General features: G+C 30.6%; 3 protein-coding genes across 3 annotated transcripts; all 3 read left to right on the forward strand.

Moving 5' to 3' along the window:
- The first annotated feature begins 418 nt into the window (after positions 1–418).
- Positions 419–4573, forward strand: LOC113557761. The gene is made up of 3 exons (XM_026963314.1): positions 419–919; positions 1205–1700; positions 1803–4573. Exons 1-3 carry the CDS (start codon positions 419–421, stop codon positions 4571–4573), a joined length of 3768 nt encoding a protein of 1255 aa, XP_026819115.1.
- Positions 4574–4885: 312 nt separating this feature from the next.
- On the forward strand, positions 4886–5134 carry LOC113559210 (ATP-dependent DNA helicase pif1-like). Its single transcript, XM_026964835.1, has one exon. The coding sequence runs from the start codon at positions 4886–4888 to the stop codon at positions 5132–5134; it is 249 nt and encodes an 82-aa protein (XP_026820636.1).
- A 2287-nt stretch (positions 5135–7421) lies between these two features.
- Positions 7422–14927, forward strand: LOC113557762 (cAMP-dependent protein kinase catalytic subunit beta-like). Its single transcript, XM_026963315.1, has 4 exons — positions 7422–7489; positions 7739–8096; positions 10396–10776; positions 14724–14927. The coding sequence occupies exons 1-4, from the start codon at positions 7422–7424 to the stop codon at positions 14925–14927; spliced, it is 1011 nt and encodes a 336-aa protein (XP_026819116.1).
- Positions 14928–16286: the final 1359 nt, after the last annotated feature.

A 16286-nucleotide genomic window follows, 5' to 3' on the forward strand; every position in this document is an offset into this window, starting at 1 on the left:
ATAGGTTGCAGGTAAAAAAATACATAAAAAAATAAAATTTTAGGTAAAATACATATTTGAATACATAGTTGGAGGAGTTTAATGTCGCGTTCCGAAACTCGCGTTTCTTTTGTATTAGTTTCGGCACGCGAGATAAAATGCATCAGTTTCCACGTCATTACATCAGTCAAACAAAAATCGCGTTACCAACAGTGTTTTATTATTTTTAAATAAATAAAACAATTCGTACGGCTTAAAAGGATTTGACTTCAAGTCATATCAAATTTAAAAAAAAAAAGTTGTCTGTTACCTAATCTACTGAGTTTGCTTTTGTCAACTGATACACGAAACAAATTCGTATATCGTGTTTTGTGCAGAGTGTTTAGTTAGTTAGTGTTTGTTTAGTTCGTGATTAGTGAAAAAATAATTTATATTTGATATGCCTCCTATAAGACGAAGCAATTTAGGTAGAAGAACCAGAAATGCTACAAACCAAGCTAATTACCGATCTAATCGTACTGCACAAGAACGTGACGACGGAAATGAACGTGAAAGAATTCGGATATCACAAACGCGTGAAGCGCGAGCGCGACATTCAACTAATAATCGCGCAAGTTTGAATCGAGCTGCTTTCAGTTACGATGTGTCAATTGACTACAGTAACTACCAATGTGTTGTTATTGGTTCTATGAACTCAGTTTGCTCACACTGTAAGGCATTAAAATACAAAAACGAAGCCAATGGATTGTGTTGCGCAAATGGTAAAGTGAAATTGATACCATTGGATCCACCACCAGAACCATTGTACTCATTGGTTTCAGGAATAGGAACAGATTCTATACACTTTTTGACACATATCCAACAATATAACAATTGCTTTCAAATGACTTCATTTGGGACAACAAATGTAGTTCGGGAAAATTTTATGCCAACTTTCAAGGTATGTATTATAGCAGTTACTCATAATTATTTTAGCGAACAAAATTTTCTGTCACCAAAGTTAAGATGTGTCACTAATCTTCAATTTCTTAATCATTACGAAATATATCACTTAGTCATCATATTATATGGTGATTCAGTTTCAGTGACACTTTTATTATATTTTATATTTGATAGATATTAGTTAAAACTAAATATATACTTTTTAAGATCAAATATTATTTAAGTTTGATCACTGACAATCCATTAATTTATACCACACCATAATATTTTTTTTTATTTACAGATACAAGGACAAATATATCACAGAGCAGGTTCACTGTTACCAGTGTCAGATAGCGACAACAAATTCCTGCAAATTTATTTTATGGGCAATTCACCACAAGAAATTGATCTGCGTTGTGCACATAACAATTTAGTAAAGAGGTCTATTGTAGAACAATTACAAACTTTATTTCATCAACACAATCAATTGATTATATTGTTTAAAACTGCCCTGGATCTGATGCCATCCGATAATCACAAAATTGTAATCAGAGCTGATAAAACACCTGCAGGTCAACATACAAGACGTTTTAATGCACCAACTATTGATGAAGTTGCTATCGTTGTAGTTGGAGAAAACTTGGAATCCCGTGATATTGTTTTACATCGTCGGAATGATCAATTACAACGTATAAAGGAAACACACCGCTCATATGATGCACTGCAATATCCCATTATATTTTGGCAAGGTGAAGATGGCTACGATTTCTCAATAAAAATGATAAATCCCATTACAGGTAACTAAAATATTAGTTTAGCTATGGCGATAATATCTCAGTCATTATATTATGTATTTTAATTTTATATTTGAAAGTTATTAAAACAAAATATATTTACAGGTTCTGAAACCAACAAAAAAGTCAGTTCAATGAACTATTATTCATACCGCCTAATGATTCGGGAAAATGAAGATAATCACATATTGAAATGTCGGCGATTATATCACAAATATGTTGTTGACATGTATGTTAAAATTGAAACGGAGATATTAACATTCATCAGGTTGAATCAAACCAAACTCCGATCTGGAGAGTATATTCACCTTCGAGATGCGATTAATACTGATGGAAATGCACAGAATGTCGGTCGGATGACTATTCTTCCAGCAACATACATCGGAAGCCCTCGGCATATGCACGAATATGCTCAAGATGCCATGTCGTATGTTCGTCATTATGGTACAGCAGATTTGTTCATCACATTTACATGCAATCCGCAATGGATAGAAATCAAGCAGGAGTTATTCTCTGGGCAATCACCCATTGATCGTCATGATATTACAGCCAGAGTCTTTAGACAAAAGTTGAAATCTTTAATGGATTTCATCGTAAAACATAATGTGTTTGGTGAGACACGCTGCTGGATGTATTCTGTGGAGTGGCAGAAACGAGGATTGCCACATGCACACATTTTGATTTGGTTGGTTGAAAAGATAAGGCCAAATGAAGTTGATGCAGTGATATCAGCTGAAATCCCTAATGTACAAGTAGATCCTGGATTGCATGAGGTAGTTATCAAAAACATGATACATGGTCCCTGTGGAACTCTTAATCAAAATTCACCGTGTATGATGGATGGTAAATGTTCAAAACGATATCCACGGACATTAATATCGGAAACAATTACTGGTAATGACGGTTATCCATTGTATCGTCGCAGATCGACAGCAGACAATGGAAAATCAACAATTGTCAAATTAAATCAACAAGATATTGAAATAGATAATCGTTGGATTGTTCCATATTCACCCATTTTATCAAAGACATTCAAAGCACACATCAACGTTGAATCTTGCCATTCAGTGAAATCTATTAAATACATTTGCAAATATGTAACCAAAGGGAGTGATATGGCTGTGATTGGAATTGGTGCAGAGAATTCCAATGATGAAGTTACCCAATACCAAATGGGCCGCTATGTCAGTAGTAATGAAGCAGTTTGGCGAATATTTTCTTTTCCTATTCATGAGAGACACCCTTCTGTTGTTCACTTAGCTGTGCATTTAGAAAATGGACAAAGAGTGTATTTTACAGCACAGAACGCAGTACAAAGAGCTGCTCAGCCACCATCTACTACATTAACCAGTTTTTTTGAGACATGCCAAAACGATGATTTCGGACAAACATTGCTATATTCTGAAATGCCAAAATATTATACCTGGAATCAATCCTCAAGGAGATTTATACGACGGAAACAAGGAAAACCAGTTCCAGAATATACAGATGTATATTCCACCGATGCGATTGGCCGGATTTATTCAGTACATCCAAGCAATGATGAATGTTTTTATTTACGACTGCTATTAGTCAATGTACGTGGCCCAACATCATTCCAACAATTACGAACTGTTGATGGTGAATTGTGTGGATCCTACAGAGAAGCCTGTCAACGTTTGCAATTGCTTGAAAATGACGCTCATTGGGATCAAACTCTCGATGATGCTGTAATATCATCACACGCTCATCAAATACGAACATTGTTTTCTATAATCATATCTACATGCTTCCCATCAAACCCAATTGATTTGTGGATCAAGTACAAAGATTATATGTGTGATGATATTTTGTATCAAATACGGAATAGAATGGGAAATCCAAATATACAAATCAGTGAAGAAATTTACAATGAAGCATTGATTTCAATTGAGGACATGTGCTTGATAATGTCAATCAAACTATTAATTCAATTAGGCCTGACCGCGCCCAATCGTCCAATGCATGACGCTTTTAACCAAGAGTTGCATCGAGAAAGACTGTATGATCTCAACGCTTTGAAAGAATTAATTCAAACAAATCTTCCACTGTTAAATGAACAACAGAAGTATGTATTTGAAACTCTTATGAAAGTAACAAATGATGAAACTGGAGGGATTTACTTCTTAGATGCACCTGGTGGTACAGGAAAAACTTTTTTGATTTCATTAATATTAGCAACAATTCGCTCACAAAATAAAATTGCACTTGCACTCGCTTCGTCGGGAATCGCAGCAACTTTGCTTGAAGGTGGTCGAACAGCCCATTCAGCACTAAAATTGCCATTAAATATGCAAAGCAATGAAACTCCAACCTGCAACGTTTCGAAGAACTCTGCAATGGCAAAGGTTTTGCAGCAATGTAAATTGATTGTTTGGGATGAATGCACGATGGCACATAAAAAATCTTTGGAGGCTTTAGACAGAACCTTAAAAGATCTACGGAGCAATAATAACCGATTTGGTGGTGCAATGATTTTATTAGCAGGAGATTTTCGTCAAACATTGCCAGTGATTCCACGATCAACGCCAGCTGATGAACTCAATGCATGTCTAAAGTCCTCCAGTTTGTGGAAACATGTCAAAGTACTTCATTTAAGCAAGAATATGCGTGTCGAGTTGCAAAATGACCAATCTGGAAACATATTCTCTAAACAACTCATTGACATTGGTAATGGCAAATTTCCTATAGACATGTTGACTGGCTGCATTAACTTTTCTCAAAGTTTTTGTCAGTTAACTCGATCAAAAGATGAACTTATTCAGAAGGTGTTTCCAGATGTTTCTCAAAATTACAGAAACCATGATTGGTTGAGCGAACGAGCTATACTGGCTGCAAAAAACATAGATGTAAATTAATTAAATTTCAAAATTCAAGAACAAATTACAGGCGAATTGAGGATATATAAATCAGTTGATTCGGCTACTAATCAAGATGATGTAGTCAACTATCCACAAGAATTTTTAAACTCGCTGGATTTGCCAGGATTGCCACCTCACAATCTTCAATTAAAGGTTGGATCGGTGGTTATAATGTTGCGAAATATCAACCAACCACGTCTTTGCAACGGTACACGGTTAGCGATAAAAAAATTACTAAACAATGTGATAGAAGCAACTATACTCAAAGGAAAGTATAAAGGAGAAGATGTTCTCATACCGCGCATCCCAATGATTCCGACTGATGTGCCATTTGAGTTTAAACGACTACAGTTTCCAGTGCGTCTTGCTTTTGCTATGACTATAAACAAGTCCCAGGGGCAATCATTAAGTGTTTGTGGTATTAATCTAGAAAACCCATGTTTCTCACATGGTCAATTGTATGTTGCCTGTTCCCGTGTTGGAAAACCATCAGATTTGTTTATCTATGCGCCAGGTAATCAAACAAAAAACATCGTATACCACAAAGCACTACAATGATAATAATAATAATTATGATTCACATGATTAACAATAAAGCGATTACTTACTTTTAAATCCTTATATATGTTTTATTTAATTATTTTTTATTCACAACGCCCTATCACCAGGGTGACGGTTCTGTTCAGGAGAATTTTTTAAAATACGTAGGCACAAAAACTGCCACATTACAAATCTTTTTGACAGGACGAAGTCTGTCGGGTCAGCTAGTCAATATTATAATAATCAATTATTTATCAATTACAATTTTAATTTTGTAGCACATTTAGATATCAATATGATGATATTCCGTATAACCGAACAGTTTCTGAGAATATGCTTAATTCACCATCCTACATGATAAGTACACCTCTTCTGGTCCTTTCATAGTTACAGTTGCTGAAAAAAAATGTTAGATGTTTTTACTCATAACAAATTATAGTCCTTTATTGAAATATTTAATACTATTGCTACTTTAATTACTATTTGTATGAATCTATGCTTTAATATTAAATTATGCTTTCTTATATTCTCCAAAACCTAAGATAAAATCGCTATGTTCTAACTTGGAAAGTAATTTTAGTCAACTGTGTAAGGATCTCGAAGTTCAGCCTTTATGTGATCAAAAAATATCTGAAAATAGTAATGAGGAATTTCAAAAGTATGTGTATGTTAAATCAAGTCATTATTTTAAAAGCTTTCTTCATAATCTTTTGTGGTAACATTTCATACAATATATAATGCACTTCTTAATCGTTTTTTCTGTTTTCATGTTTGTACCATATGAACAAAAATAGAGCTTAATAGAATAATCAATATGAATTTTCCTTCGTTAAAAACTGTGGCTCGTGATTTAAATTGGTTTATTTTAAAAAAAAGATACCAATTAAATCATAAATAAGTTTTTAATGTTGAAAAACTACAAATTAATAAAAACAATTTTCATCATTTATGTTAATTTGTATATTAATTGTTAGAATTTATTTATATTTCAATGTATGTTTTTAGTTAACAATAGTAGATATTATACGTTCAAAATGTTTAGTATGAATGTTATAATTTTTATACCTACTGTATGTGTATATATATATTAACAAAGATAAATTAATAAAAATATATTTATGTTTAAAAAAATTTTTATATTATTTAATATGTAAAAATAGATAAATAAGGTAAGGTATTATGAAAAAAAAATAAAGTAAATACTGTAATTAAGATATTTGTAGATTAGACACAGATTTTTTAATAAAATAACACTTAAAAAAATACAAATGCTATATCATGTATAAATAAAATAGATTGGTTAGTTGTTTCTGCATGAGTAATACACTGGTATTAGATGGTTGTTTTTAAATAATACAAGAATAAAACTTATAAAACTTAAAACATATTATTATATTTATTAGGTTAAAATGTGATTATGCAAATATCAAAAACAAAAATAAAAAGCATACTGAGTGTAATGAAAAACATAATACCTAACTACTTCGTGCACTGCACTCGCACACCGACCAACTTGTGTATATGTGTGAATAGCACTTAGCAGAAGTTGAACAGGGTCACCGAGCAAAATCTGTGAGTGCTAGTGTGTGGGTGGTGTGTGTATGTGTGTATAATCTTAAAACTGAGGACAAATAGGTAAATTTGATTAAATGGTAAAATAATTACGGCCCTATTGGCCCAACAATAAAAATAATAATTAAAATATAATTTCTGGTTCGGCACAACCTAAAATTAACAAGTAATATTATACCGCTAAATATCAAATGTAATATGTATAATATAATTGTCGACTTAATGCCGATCGGGCACAACCAATACAAAATATAAATAAATAATAATATAAAACTTACAATTTGTCGGTGCACGGCTGGCCAGCTCCACCTATACAGCTATATAATAATTACACACACACTCACTTAACACTAAAATAAATAATAATTATAATAAAATGTGGCGATTTGCGTATGGATATTACGTTTTTCCTATGGATGTAAACTTTTTAGTTTTAAATCATTGATTGAAGTGTCACAATCTGAAAACTAAAAAAAATATACAATAATACTTAGGTATTGTAAAAAGGAAAAAAGTCTTCCCGTTTCTATGGTTTTTGTTTCTATAAATTATGGTTTATTAAATTATGAATTAATACAATCTTCAGTTGCATTATTTTATACGGTGTCGGTGATAAAAAGTATTTTTGATTTTTTCAACGTTCAATAGTTCACTTATATGGTTTACTTTAGTGTGATATATTTGTTTACACCATAAGGGATTAAAGTTTTCAATTTATAAGTTCCCATAATTAATGGAGCCAATTGAAATAAAAAATATCAAGACATATATCGAGTTTGAGAAACAAAAGTTTATAACTAAGTAAGTTTTTTGATGCGAGCGAAATATGTATTTAATTTTTAGATGGTTTATCTAAATCGAGTTGAAAACGGTATATGAAACCTCCTATTTATAACAACACAACAATTCAAGATGTTATCTGAACGTTCATAAGAAGAAAAATAACTTAACCAAATTTAACTAAGTCCATTTTATACTTTGTCACACAAAAAAATTTAATAATCGATAGTAGTCAATTAATTTTTAAATTCCTTATCATGCTTTCCACAGGTATGGTGACCCAAATTTGGACGTCATTCCAGTGTCTGATTTGGTGTTTGTTCAAAAGCTATGGACGGGTAGTTTTGGCCATATGGTGTTGGCCCGATATTGTGCCACCGGTGAGTTGAAAACTGTGAAGGCAGTAAGTGCTAAAGTGGCGTCCACCAGGCCAAGAAATGTGAACACAGACAGAAATGTTATGACGGCGATGGGTACGTTCCCATTTACGGTCCAGTTGGAATGCTGGGCCGCTGACGCTGAATGGTTGTACCTGATCATGCCTATGGTTTCCATCGGCACCCTTTTCGAGCTGGTGTCTGAACACGGAAGACTCAACGAAAACGTGGTCCGTTTTTTCTCTGCTCAGGTTGAATTAGGTTCATAATTTATAATCGATTAATCATTATATTATGATCTGTTACGTCTGTCTAAGGTGCACAATCTACATACGTGAAGTTGGTACCATGGCTTCATCCGATAGGTTTCAAATTAATATCATTTTTTTGTAATCAATTTGCAACGTAGACAAAAACAAATTAGAGAACACTTTTTCCAGCAATTCTATGAATTATAGTTCAGAGATGATATTCATGGTCGTAAATAATTGAAAATCGGGTTTCGTTAATTACATATCGATTTTTATATTTTTCGATCCTCTAAAATTTTACACATGACCACATTTGCAATAAATCACACTCTAATTATAATCATTATAATCTTTCAAGTCGGTCGGAAAAGTTTCGATAACTATTTTATACATTCATACACCAAAAGCACGCATATTTAAAATGTATTTGATTTAATAAATTAAAATCGATAATAAATAGAATTAATGATTAATCCAAAGGTTTGTTATAAAAAAGGCTGTAAATCGGTTAACAAAGATATTTGTTTTCAAATATCCCACTAAAAGCATTTGTACCATCGCCTTGTGGTAGATGGATTGAAATTTATGGTCGGCACAGTTGCGGTCAATACGTTTTTATTAGCACTTGCGGTTACTTTTTTTTATACCTATGAACTGGTTTTATTATACTGCAATAATAATACAAATAATTTTAAAATATAATACAATAAAATAAAACTTTTCTTTGCACTTGGACAGGTTAGGACTGGCAATAAATATTACTTAATATTTACTGGTGGGGGTGTGCTTAACAGTTTTTTTTTTAAATATTTATTACAAATTATTATGATATAATTATTAATTTGTAAACTCAATTTTGTTGAGATATGTTATAATTTATTAAGTTTTGAACGAAACAAGAATTTTTAGACATTTTTTAAAGTTTCAGTTCTCTCCATATGATTTTAATGTTTTATCAATTTTTCCGTCGAATTAATGTTAATGTAACATTTTTTCCATTTCGTTCCTTTTAAATTTAAAAAATGTAGATTAAACAATAAGTCTCCATGCTCAGCTCTTATGTAAGACATTTATATAGAGCTAAAAAAGTTTGTCGAGGTCTATTAACTTGTTCAATTTGCTGTTCCAACATTCAACAACATAATTTGTCCTGTTTTCTTTACAGTAACAACTCCATTGTAGCCCCACTGCCACAGACCCAGGCAAAACTGATAATATCTTATTTTCGTATTTAATAATAAATATCAAAATCACATTATTATAATAATTATTATTAATGGATGTATCAAATTTCACAAAATACGAATTACTAACTACTAAGTACTAATACAATATAAATGTATAAAATACCTACGTATACATACGTACATTATGTCATTATAGTAACAATTAAATATAATACAATAATTAATGAGCATATAATGTAGAAAAATCGAGAATATATGTATATTGTTATCTAAGTATCAAAACTTTCGATGAAACACGGAATTTTTTTCGGAAAAATGGGAAACATTAGGTTTCATTTAAAATTTTCATGAAAAATATTTTTTTCCTTAAGAAATAACCTACTATAGTAAGCTATAGTAGGTTATATATCAGGAGCCTTGTATTAAATTTCCAAGCTTTTTAACCCAACAAATGAAATGGTATTGGCATATATATATATAAAAAAATTGAAAATGTTCGTTAACAGCTCAAAATAAGTAAAAATTGGTTTATATTACCTCATTTTTTCTAATCAAAAATTCCCATCTATCCCAAATTTGTTAACAACAATAAGCGTAAGAAACTTAACTTAGGGTCCCTTCACTAAAAAAGTGACACTGGGATCTAGGGCCCTAGTTGATCTAGTTGTGCCACAGACAATATATAATTAAAATTATATTTTGTATATACCATGTGTCCATAGAAATTGCTTGAAAATAATTGATTAATTCAAAAATGATATTAAAAATAGAGATTGTCATTAAAAAATGTAGTTGTGCTACGCATGTGCAAAATAAATTAGTTAAATTAATTGCAAGTTATAGGAATTTATGATCCATTAGTCTAGTTTAACGTCTCAAAACAAAATTGAAAAATATTTACAGGGTAAAGAATGATAAAATGTACCCTGATTCCGCGGACACGCAGTATATCCCTTATCCTTTGTGTATATCCCTACTATATATATTATAATTGTGGTAAAAAGTATAATCATACGTGAAAAATGTATACCTTGTAAAAATAAATCATAACATAAAAAACAAACGTCACAGAATTGTAAATGATCGTTGAAATAAAAATTAATATTTGGCAGATCTTGCTAGGAATTGAATTCTTACACGCTACAGGGCTAGTACATCGAAACCTTAAGCCTGAGAACATCCTGGTCAACGTCAACGGTTATGTGCGGCTGTCAGGATTCGGTGACAGTAAACTGATCGGGCGGGACAGTCGTACTTACTCGTTGTGTGGCACTCCCGACTATATGTCACCTGAGATGGTCGGGTTTCGTGGTTACGGTTTGGCCGTGGACTATTGGAGCCTAGGTATTTTGCTCTACGAGATGGCAGCCGCGCATCCACCGTTCATAGGACCAGATGTCGGTGTGTTGTTTGGACGGATCTTGCGTGGCGAGTACCGAATGGACAACATGTTCAGCCCACCACTTCGGAATCTGATTCAAAACTTGATTCAAGTGAGTGTGTCTATAATAACGATAATAATCTATTGATTTATTTGCAATCATCATATTACATATAATATTGAGTTGTATATTGTCTCGCTAAAGGTGCACAAACACACCGACGTAGATCTACTATAAATACTGTCAGATCAATTAGATAATTATCTATTAATACAATTATCAACTTAATAGTTAGTGTCACTTTGAAAGGCACTCATGTATGTTTTGATGTAAAACATCTAATGGCGCGGTACGGTAGTGAGACGGCGGCCTGGGTCATGGCGACGCCTCATTTGTGGCTCGTCGGCTCAATTCGCCGAAGCTCGGCAAAAAATTAATAATGATAATAATTTTCAACATTATTACAAAAAGAAAATTGTTGATGTTTCACATCTGCAAGGTGTTCCGCGACGGCTCAGTTTTTTATTTTAAAAAACACATTTTGTATTTTATCTTAGTGGTCAACTGTAAAACAATATAATGTACAATTTAATCAGATCAATATCACCATAATATTTCTGATGAATAGAGAAATAAGATGTACCTAGTCGGAATTCCATTTTAAATAAATCATTGTTGTACAATATAATATCAGTATTACCTTCAATACCCAATTATAAAATATAATAATCAAATATGGTTATAATATACTTGTCAATATTAACGGTTATCTAAAAGCTAAAAATAGTATAACAAAAAATAAGTCAATATCAAAATAAATAGAATAGAAGTCATTATATTTATTTATCAATTCATAGAACAGGCAACGGTATTAATTAAATATTTAGAGGATGCCAGCGTAGTATTTGTTATCTCTCTCCAACCCACGCGCAACAGCAAATTTTACGTTCACAAAAATGACAATAACCTTAAACCATATTAATTTCTCAAATTAGAGTGAAATAACCTATCATAGAATTTTAAGTTAAGAACATTATCTAGAAAATATAATAAAACGCTTACGAGGTACCCTAGATCAGTGTTTCTCAACTTCTTTTACTCACGGAATCTTTACAGGAGCTTGAACCTTTTTGTGGAACCCTCATATAATTCTTGGAGCTATTCTATGTTAGAATCATAATCCAAATCAAAAATATTATTAATTAATTTATATTTTCCCAAATTTCTCACGGAACCCTTAGGTTCCGCAGGATTCCAGTTAACACTGCCCTAGATAATGTTCTCAACTTTAAATTTTATAATAGGTCATTTCACTCTAAATTGAGAAATTAATATGGTTATAGTAATTTTTATGAACGTAAAATTTGCTATGTTGCGCATAAGTTAGAGAGAGATAACAAATACTACGCAGGCATCATCTTAAGGCATTAAATAAAGTAACACATGAGAAAATTATGATTGATCATTATTCATAAAAAAAAAAACTAACAATCATTAATAAAAATAAAAAAATACTTTCACCAAATTCAGTCTTAATATAAAAGTCATGTTTAAACAATGGTAATACTTCAAAATTCGAAGGAAGTGAGGAAGAAGATTTTGATATGGTAAATAATGTAAAAGATAATGAAGACATTGATCAATTATTATTAGAAAACGATGAATATTTTGACAATTAGAAAACTCTAATTTTAATTTTAGTTACGCTAATACATCAATAGATGCAAGATAGATTGACACATATACAGCAATTAATTCTAATAATAATTTGAATCCAAACGTACACAAATCAAATAAATAAATACTATGAAATGGCTATTCATTCTTCACCTGATGAATATAATGACTCAGAAAAATATGACTGGACTCCTATAAATTATTTTAATCAATAAATTAACGAAAATATGAAAAATTGCACTAATATTAAAAGTGTTGTAGAAACAGGAAAATCTATACTTGTGACGTCAAATGAAATGAAACATTTTGTTGGATGTAATGTATTTATGTCAAGCTTAGGATATCCAAGAATGCGTATGTTTTGGGCAAAAACCAATAGAATTCCTCTTATTAGTAACACCAGAAATCGTTTTTTTAAAAGTTCTAAATGACAATGCCATAACTAATGTAGCAAAAAAGATTCTTTATGGAAAGTTCGTCCGTTATTAGAAGCAGTAAGAGCTGGCTGCTACCGGTTGGTACGAGATGTACATTTAAGTATCGATGAACAAATAATACCATTTACAGGAAATACAATGAAACAAATGAAACAATTTGTGAAAGGAAAACCTAATCCAACTGGATTAAAAAACTTTATTTTAGCCAATAAACATGGATTAGTGTTAGATTTTTGTGTATACTAAGGTAAAGGTTCATCGTTTATTACAGAAAGTAAATATCCTTTAACTGTAGGTAAATCAGCAGTTATTCATTTATCAAAGACTATACCTCCAGGTACTTGTCTTTATTTTGATCGATTTTTTACTACGCAAAAACTTTTAGACATTTTGAAAACAAAAAAAATGTTGAGTACAGGCACTGTTATAAAAAATAATATACCAAAAACGGTCAATTTAGTATTAGATAAAATACTTATGAAAAAACCAAGAGGGACAACGATACAATATGTTAGAGAAGATAAAAAGGTATGTCTTATTTAATGGTTTGACAAAAAACCTATACATTTGCTTTCATTTGAATGTGGAAAAAACCAATTAATATATGTAAACGTTGGAATAAAATGAAAAGAATGAAAATTGATGTACCTCGTCCTATTATTGTAAAACAGTAAATATGAGTGGAGTATATTTATATGATCGTATGATTGCATACTACCGCATGAAGTATAGAACAAACAAATTGACATTAAGGACAATAATGCATTTTATTGACTTAGCAGTAGTAAACAGTTAGATACTTTATAAACAAGATTTAAATAGAAAAAATACTCCAGAAAAGAAAATCCCGCAGCTCCTCGATTTTAGAATTACGCTAGCCCATGAGTTAATAAATAGTACACAAGAAGACGATAATCAAGATTCAGACGACAAATATGTTGATCGTCAAATTCAGGCAAACATGTCCCATTGCCACTAGTGAAAATTAGAAATACAGGTATAAATAAATAAATAATTATTAAACTACCTATAGTAAATTAAAAATTATTTGTATTTTAATTTGTAGGAGCTAAACATATACCAGAAATGATGGAACTTAAAAATTCTCAAAGGTGTCACAAAGAAGGGTACAAAAACAAAAAACCAATTTAGGTGTATTAAATGTAATTTATATTTTTGTATTAACGTAAAAAACAATTGTTTTAAAAAATTTCATTCAAAATATTTTTGTTCAGTTAAAACTATAAAAGATTTAAGCCATTATTTTAGAATTGTCAAAAGTTTATTGTTCAAAAATAAAAATATTTAATAATATTAATAAATTGTTATTTTGAATTAACATCAACCCAACGTCCAATTCAATGAACATTTTAAAATATGTGTTGTAGACGAAATAGTATCAGATAAAAATTATCAAACACGTGTTTATCCTTCCAAATTATCACTAGTATCAAATGTTATATTGGCGGAAGTATAGTATAAGTAAAAAAAAAAATTGGCGGGCTTTTGATAAGAGAATATGTCCATTGTAGTGGACAACCGGTTTATTAAAATATAAAAATAAAATTAAGTATGGGCGCTAAAGCAGTCATAATAATTGTCTATTATAATAGACATTGGGCCTCAGGAGGTTATATAAGTAAATAAGTATTTATAAAAATTAAAGTTATCAAATATACAGTACTTTTAATTATTAAATATAATCCGTATACTATGGTATTTCTATAATTAAATTAATAAATACAAAAACGCATCATGTATGTGATATTGTGGTTAAATAGAAAAAAAATTGTTAAAAACTATGATTCATTGGGCTGGAAAGGGTTAAACATAATTGTCCATCTAATCATCGACCATCTGCAACAAAATTTTTAATTTTTAATAAAATTGTTTCTATACTAAAATTATTGTTACATTTTTAATGTTATTGTTTCATATTTATAGACGGACTTGACCAAACGACTAGGTAATTTGAAAAATGGAATTTCCGATATTAAGAATCATACGTGGTATAGTGCTACTAATTGGTTGCAGATAATTAATCAAAAAACGGAGTCACCTTTTAAACTCACCGACACTAAATTTATACCACCGGACTATACAAAACTGGCGTTGTGGAAAAATGATGATGAATTTTTCGATTTTTAACTTTAATTAATGGTTTTTTTTATATATATATATATATATATATATGTAGGCAGTAGGCGTATAGAAATATACAAAGAAAAACCGCTGCAAAATGCCGTATGTTTTAGTAGATATTATTGAATTATACCGCTGAAATAGCGTAATTTATGTATTGTATTGCATTATAATAATTCAGAAAGGAAGACCCACCCATATGTGCCAGTTATGGTATACCTCTCTCAATCAAACACATCGTATCCGAATGCCGCGTATACGAAACGGATAAACGGGAAGCAGGTGTATCCAACATTTTATCAGAAGCCTTCCCACCGAGACAATATTAATAATATGATAGCATTTATAATTAAGTCCAAACTTATAAATAGTATATAATCTGTAAATATTTGTATATATATGTAATCTATTGTAAACCAATGCCAATAGCCTTTGACGCCGAGGCTTTATTATTAATAAAAAAAAAAAAATAAATAATTCAGAAAATTAAAACATAATAATAATTATAATTTATAACTTCCTTACATTGAAATTTTGTATGTTTTAAAATTTAAAACATATAATAGTATAATATGTAATAGGTATCTTCATACTAAACACAAATTTAATTTTTGTAGAAACCATAACTTTACTGAAACTCGTATGTAACTCCCTTAGTTCCCTTAGTATGATGTAAAGCTTGAAATAAATCTATGTTGGTTTTTTGTAAATATGAACAAAAATATTTTGTATATTGAAATATTTTATGAATAACAATAAGACTTACATTAAATTCTGATGTTTGAATAGCTGAAAGTAACTGAGCTGATCTTGGTGACGTTTCAGTATTTTGTGATGACATAATTTCTTCAAAACATGATAAAATGACTGGTTGAAAATCATATAATACATCATTTGAGTTATATCTTTCGGACAATTTAGTAGGACACAAGTGTTTTTGACTCAAACAAGAATTATCTTCCTTAAACTTATTCAAGTGATTTGAAAACTCAAATTTACGCTTAGGAGTGTTTAGAAATACATAAATATTTTCTATTGTGCCCATAGCATTTCTAATGCTGGAAACATTACAAGCATATGATAAAGATAGATTTAAATTATGTGCACTACAATGAACATATAATGAACTTTTGTATATTTCTAGGATACAAGCTTGAACACCATTAAATTTCCCACTCATTACTGCTGCCCCATCATACCCTTGTCCACTAAGATAGTTTAAATCAAGTTTTAATTTTGTAAGTTCATCAATAATAGTTTGTGCTTAACTATGACCACTCAGATAAGTAACAGGAACAAATTTTAAAAAAGATTCATGTATTTTTTTATCTTCTAAATCATAATATCTCACACAAAGAGAAAACT

This window comes from Rhopalosiphum maidis, chromosome 3 (assembly GCF_003676215.2).
Source record: "Rhopalosiphum maidis isolate BTI-1 chromosome 3, ASM367621v3, whole genome shotgun sequence".
Classification (NCBI taxonomy): domain Eukaryota; kingdom Metazoa; phylum Arthropoda; class Insecta; order Hemiptera; family Aphididae; genus Rhopalosiphum; species Rhopalosiphum maidis.

Bases quoted from the DNA above. Each gene is read 5' to 3' on its own strand.
- LOC113557761 (XM_026963314.1), top strand. From the start codon at position 419: ATGCCTCCTATAAGACGAAGCAATTTAGGTAGAAGAACCAGAAATGCT. The intron at 920-1,204 runs GTATGTATTATA...TTTTATTTACAG, and splicing joins ATTTTATGCCAACTTTCAAG to ATACAAGGACAAATATATCA. The intron at 1,701-1,802 runs GTAACTAAAATA...ATATATTTACAG, and splicing joins AATGATAAATCCCATTACAG to GTTCTGAAACCAACAAAAAA.
- LOC113559210 (XM_026964835.1), top strand. From the start codon at position 4,886: ATGATTCCGACTGATGTGCCATTTGAGTTTAAACGACTACAGTTTCCA.
- LOC113557762 (XM_026963315.1), top strand. From the start codon at position 7,422: ATGGAGCCAATTGAAATAAAAAATATCAAGACATATATCGAGTTTGAG. The intron at 7,490-7,738 runs GTAAGTTTTTTG...TGCTTTCCACAG, and splicing joins AAACAAAAGTTTATAACTAA to GTATGGTGACCCAAATTTGG. The intron at 10,777-14,723 runs GTGAGTGTGTCT...TCATATTTATAG, and splicing joins TGATTCAAAACTTGATTCAA to ACGGACTTGACCAAACGACT.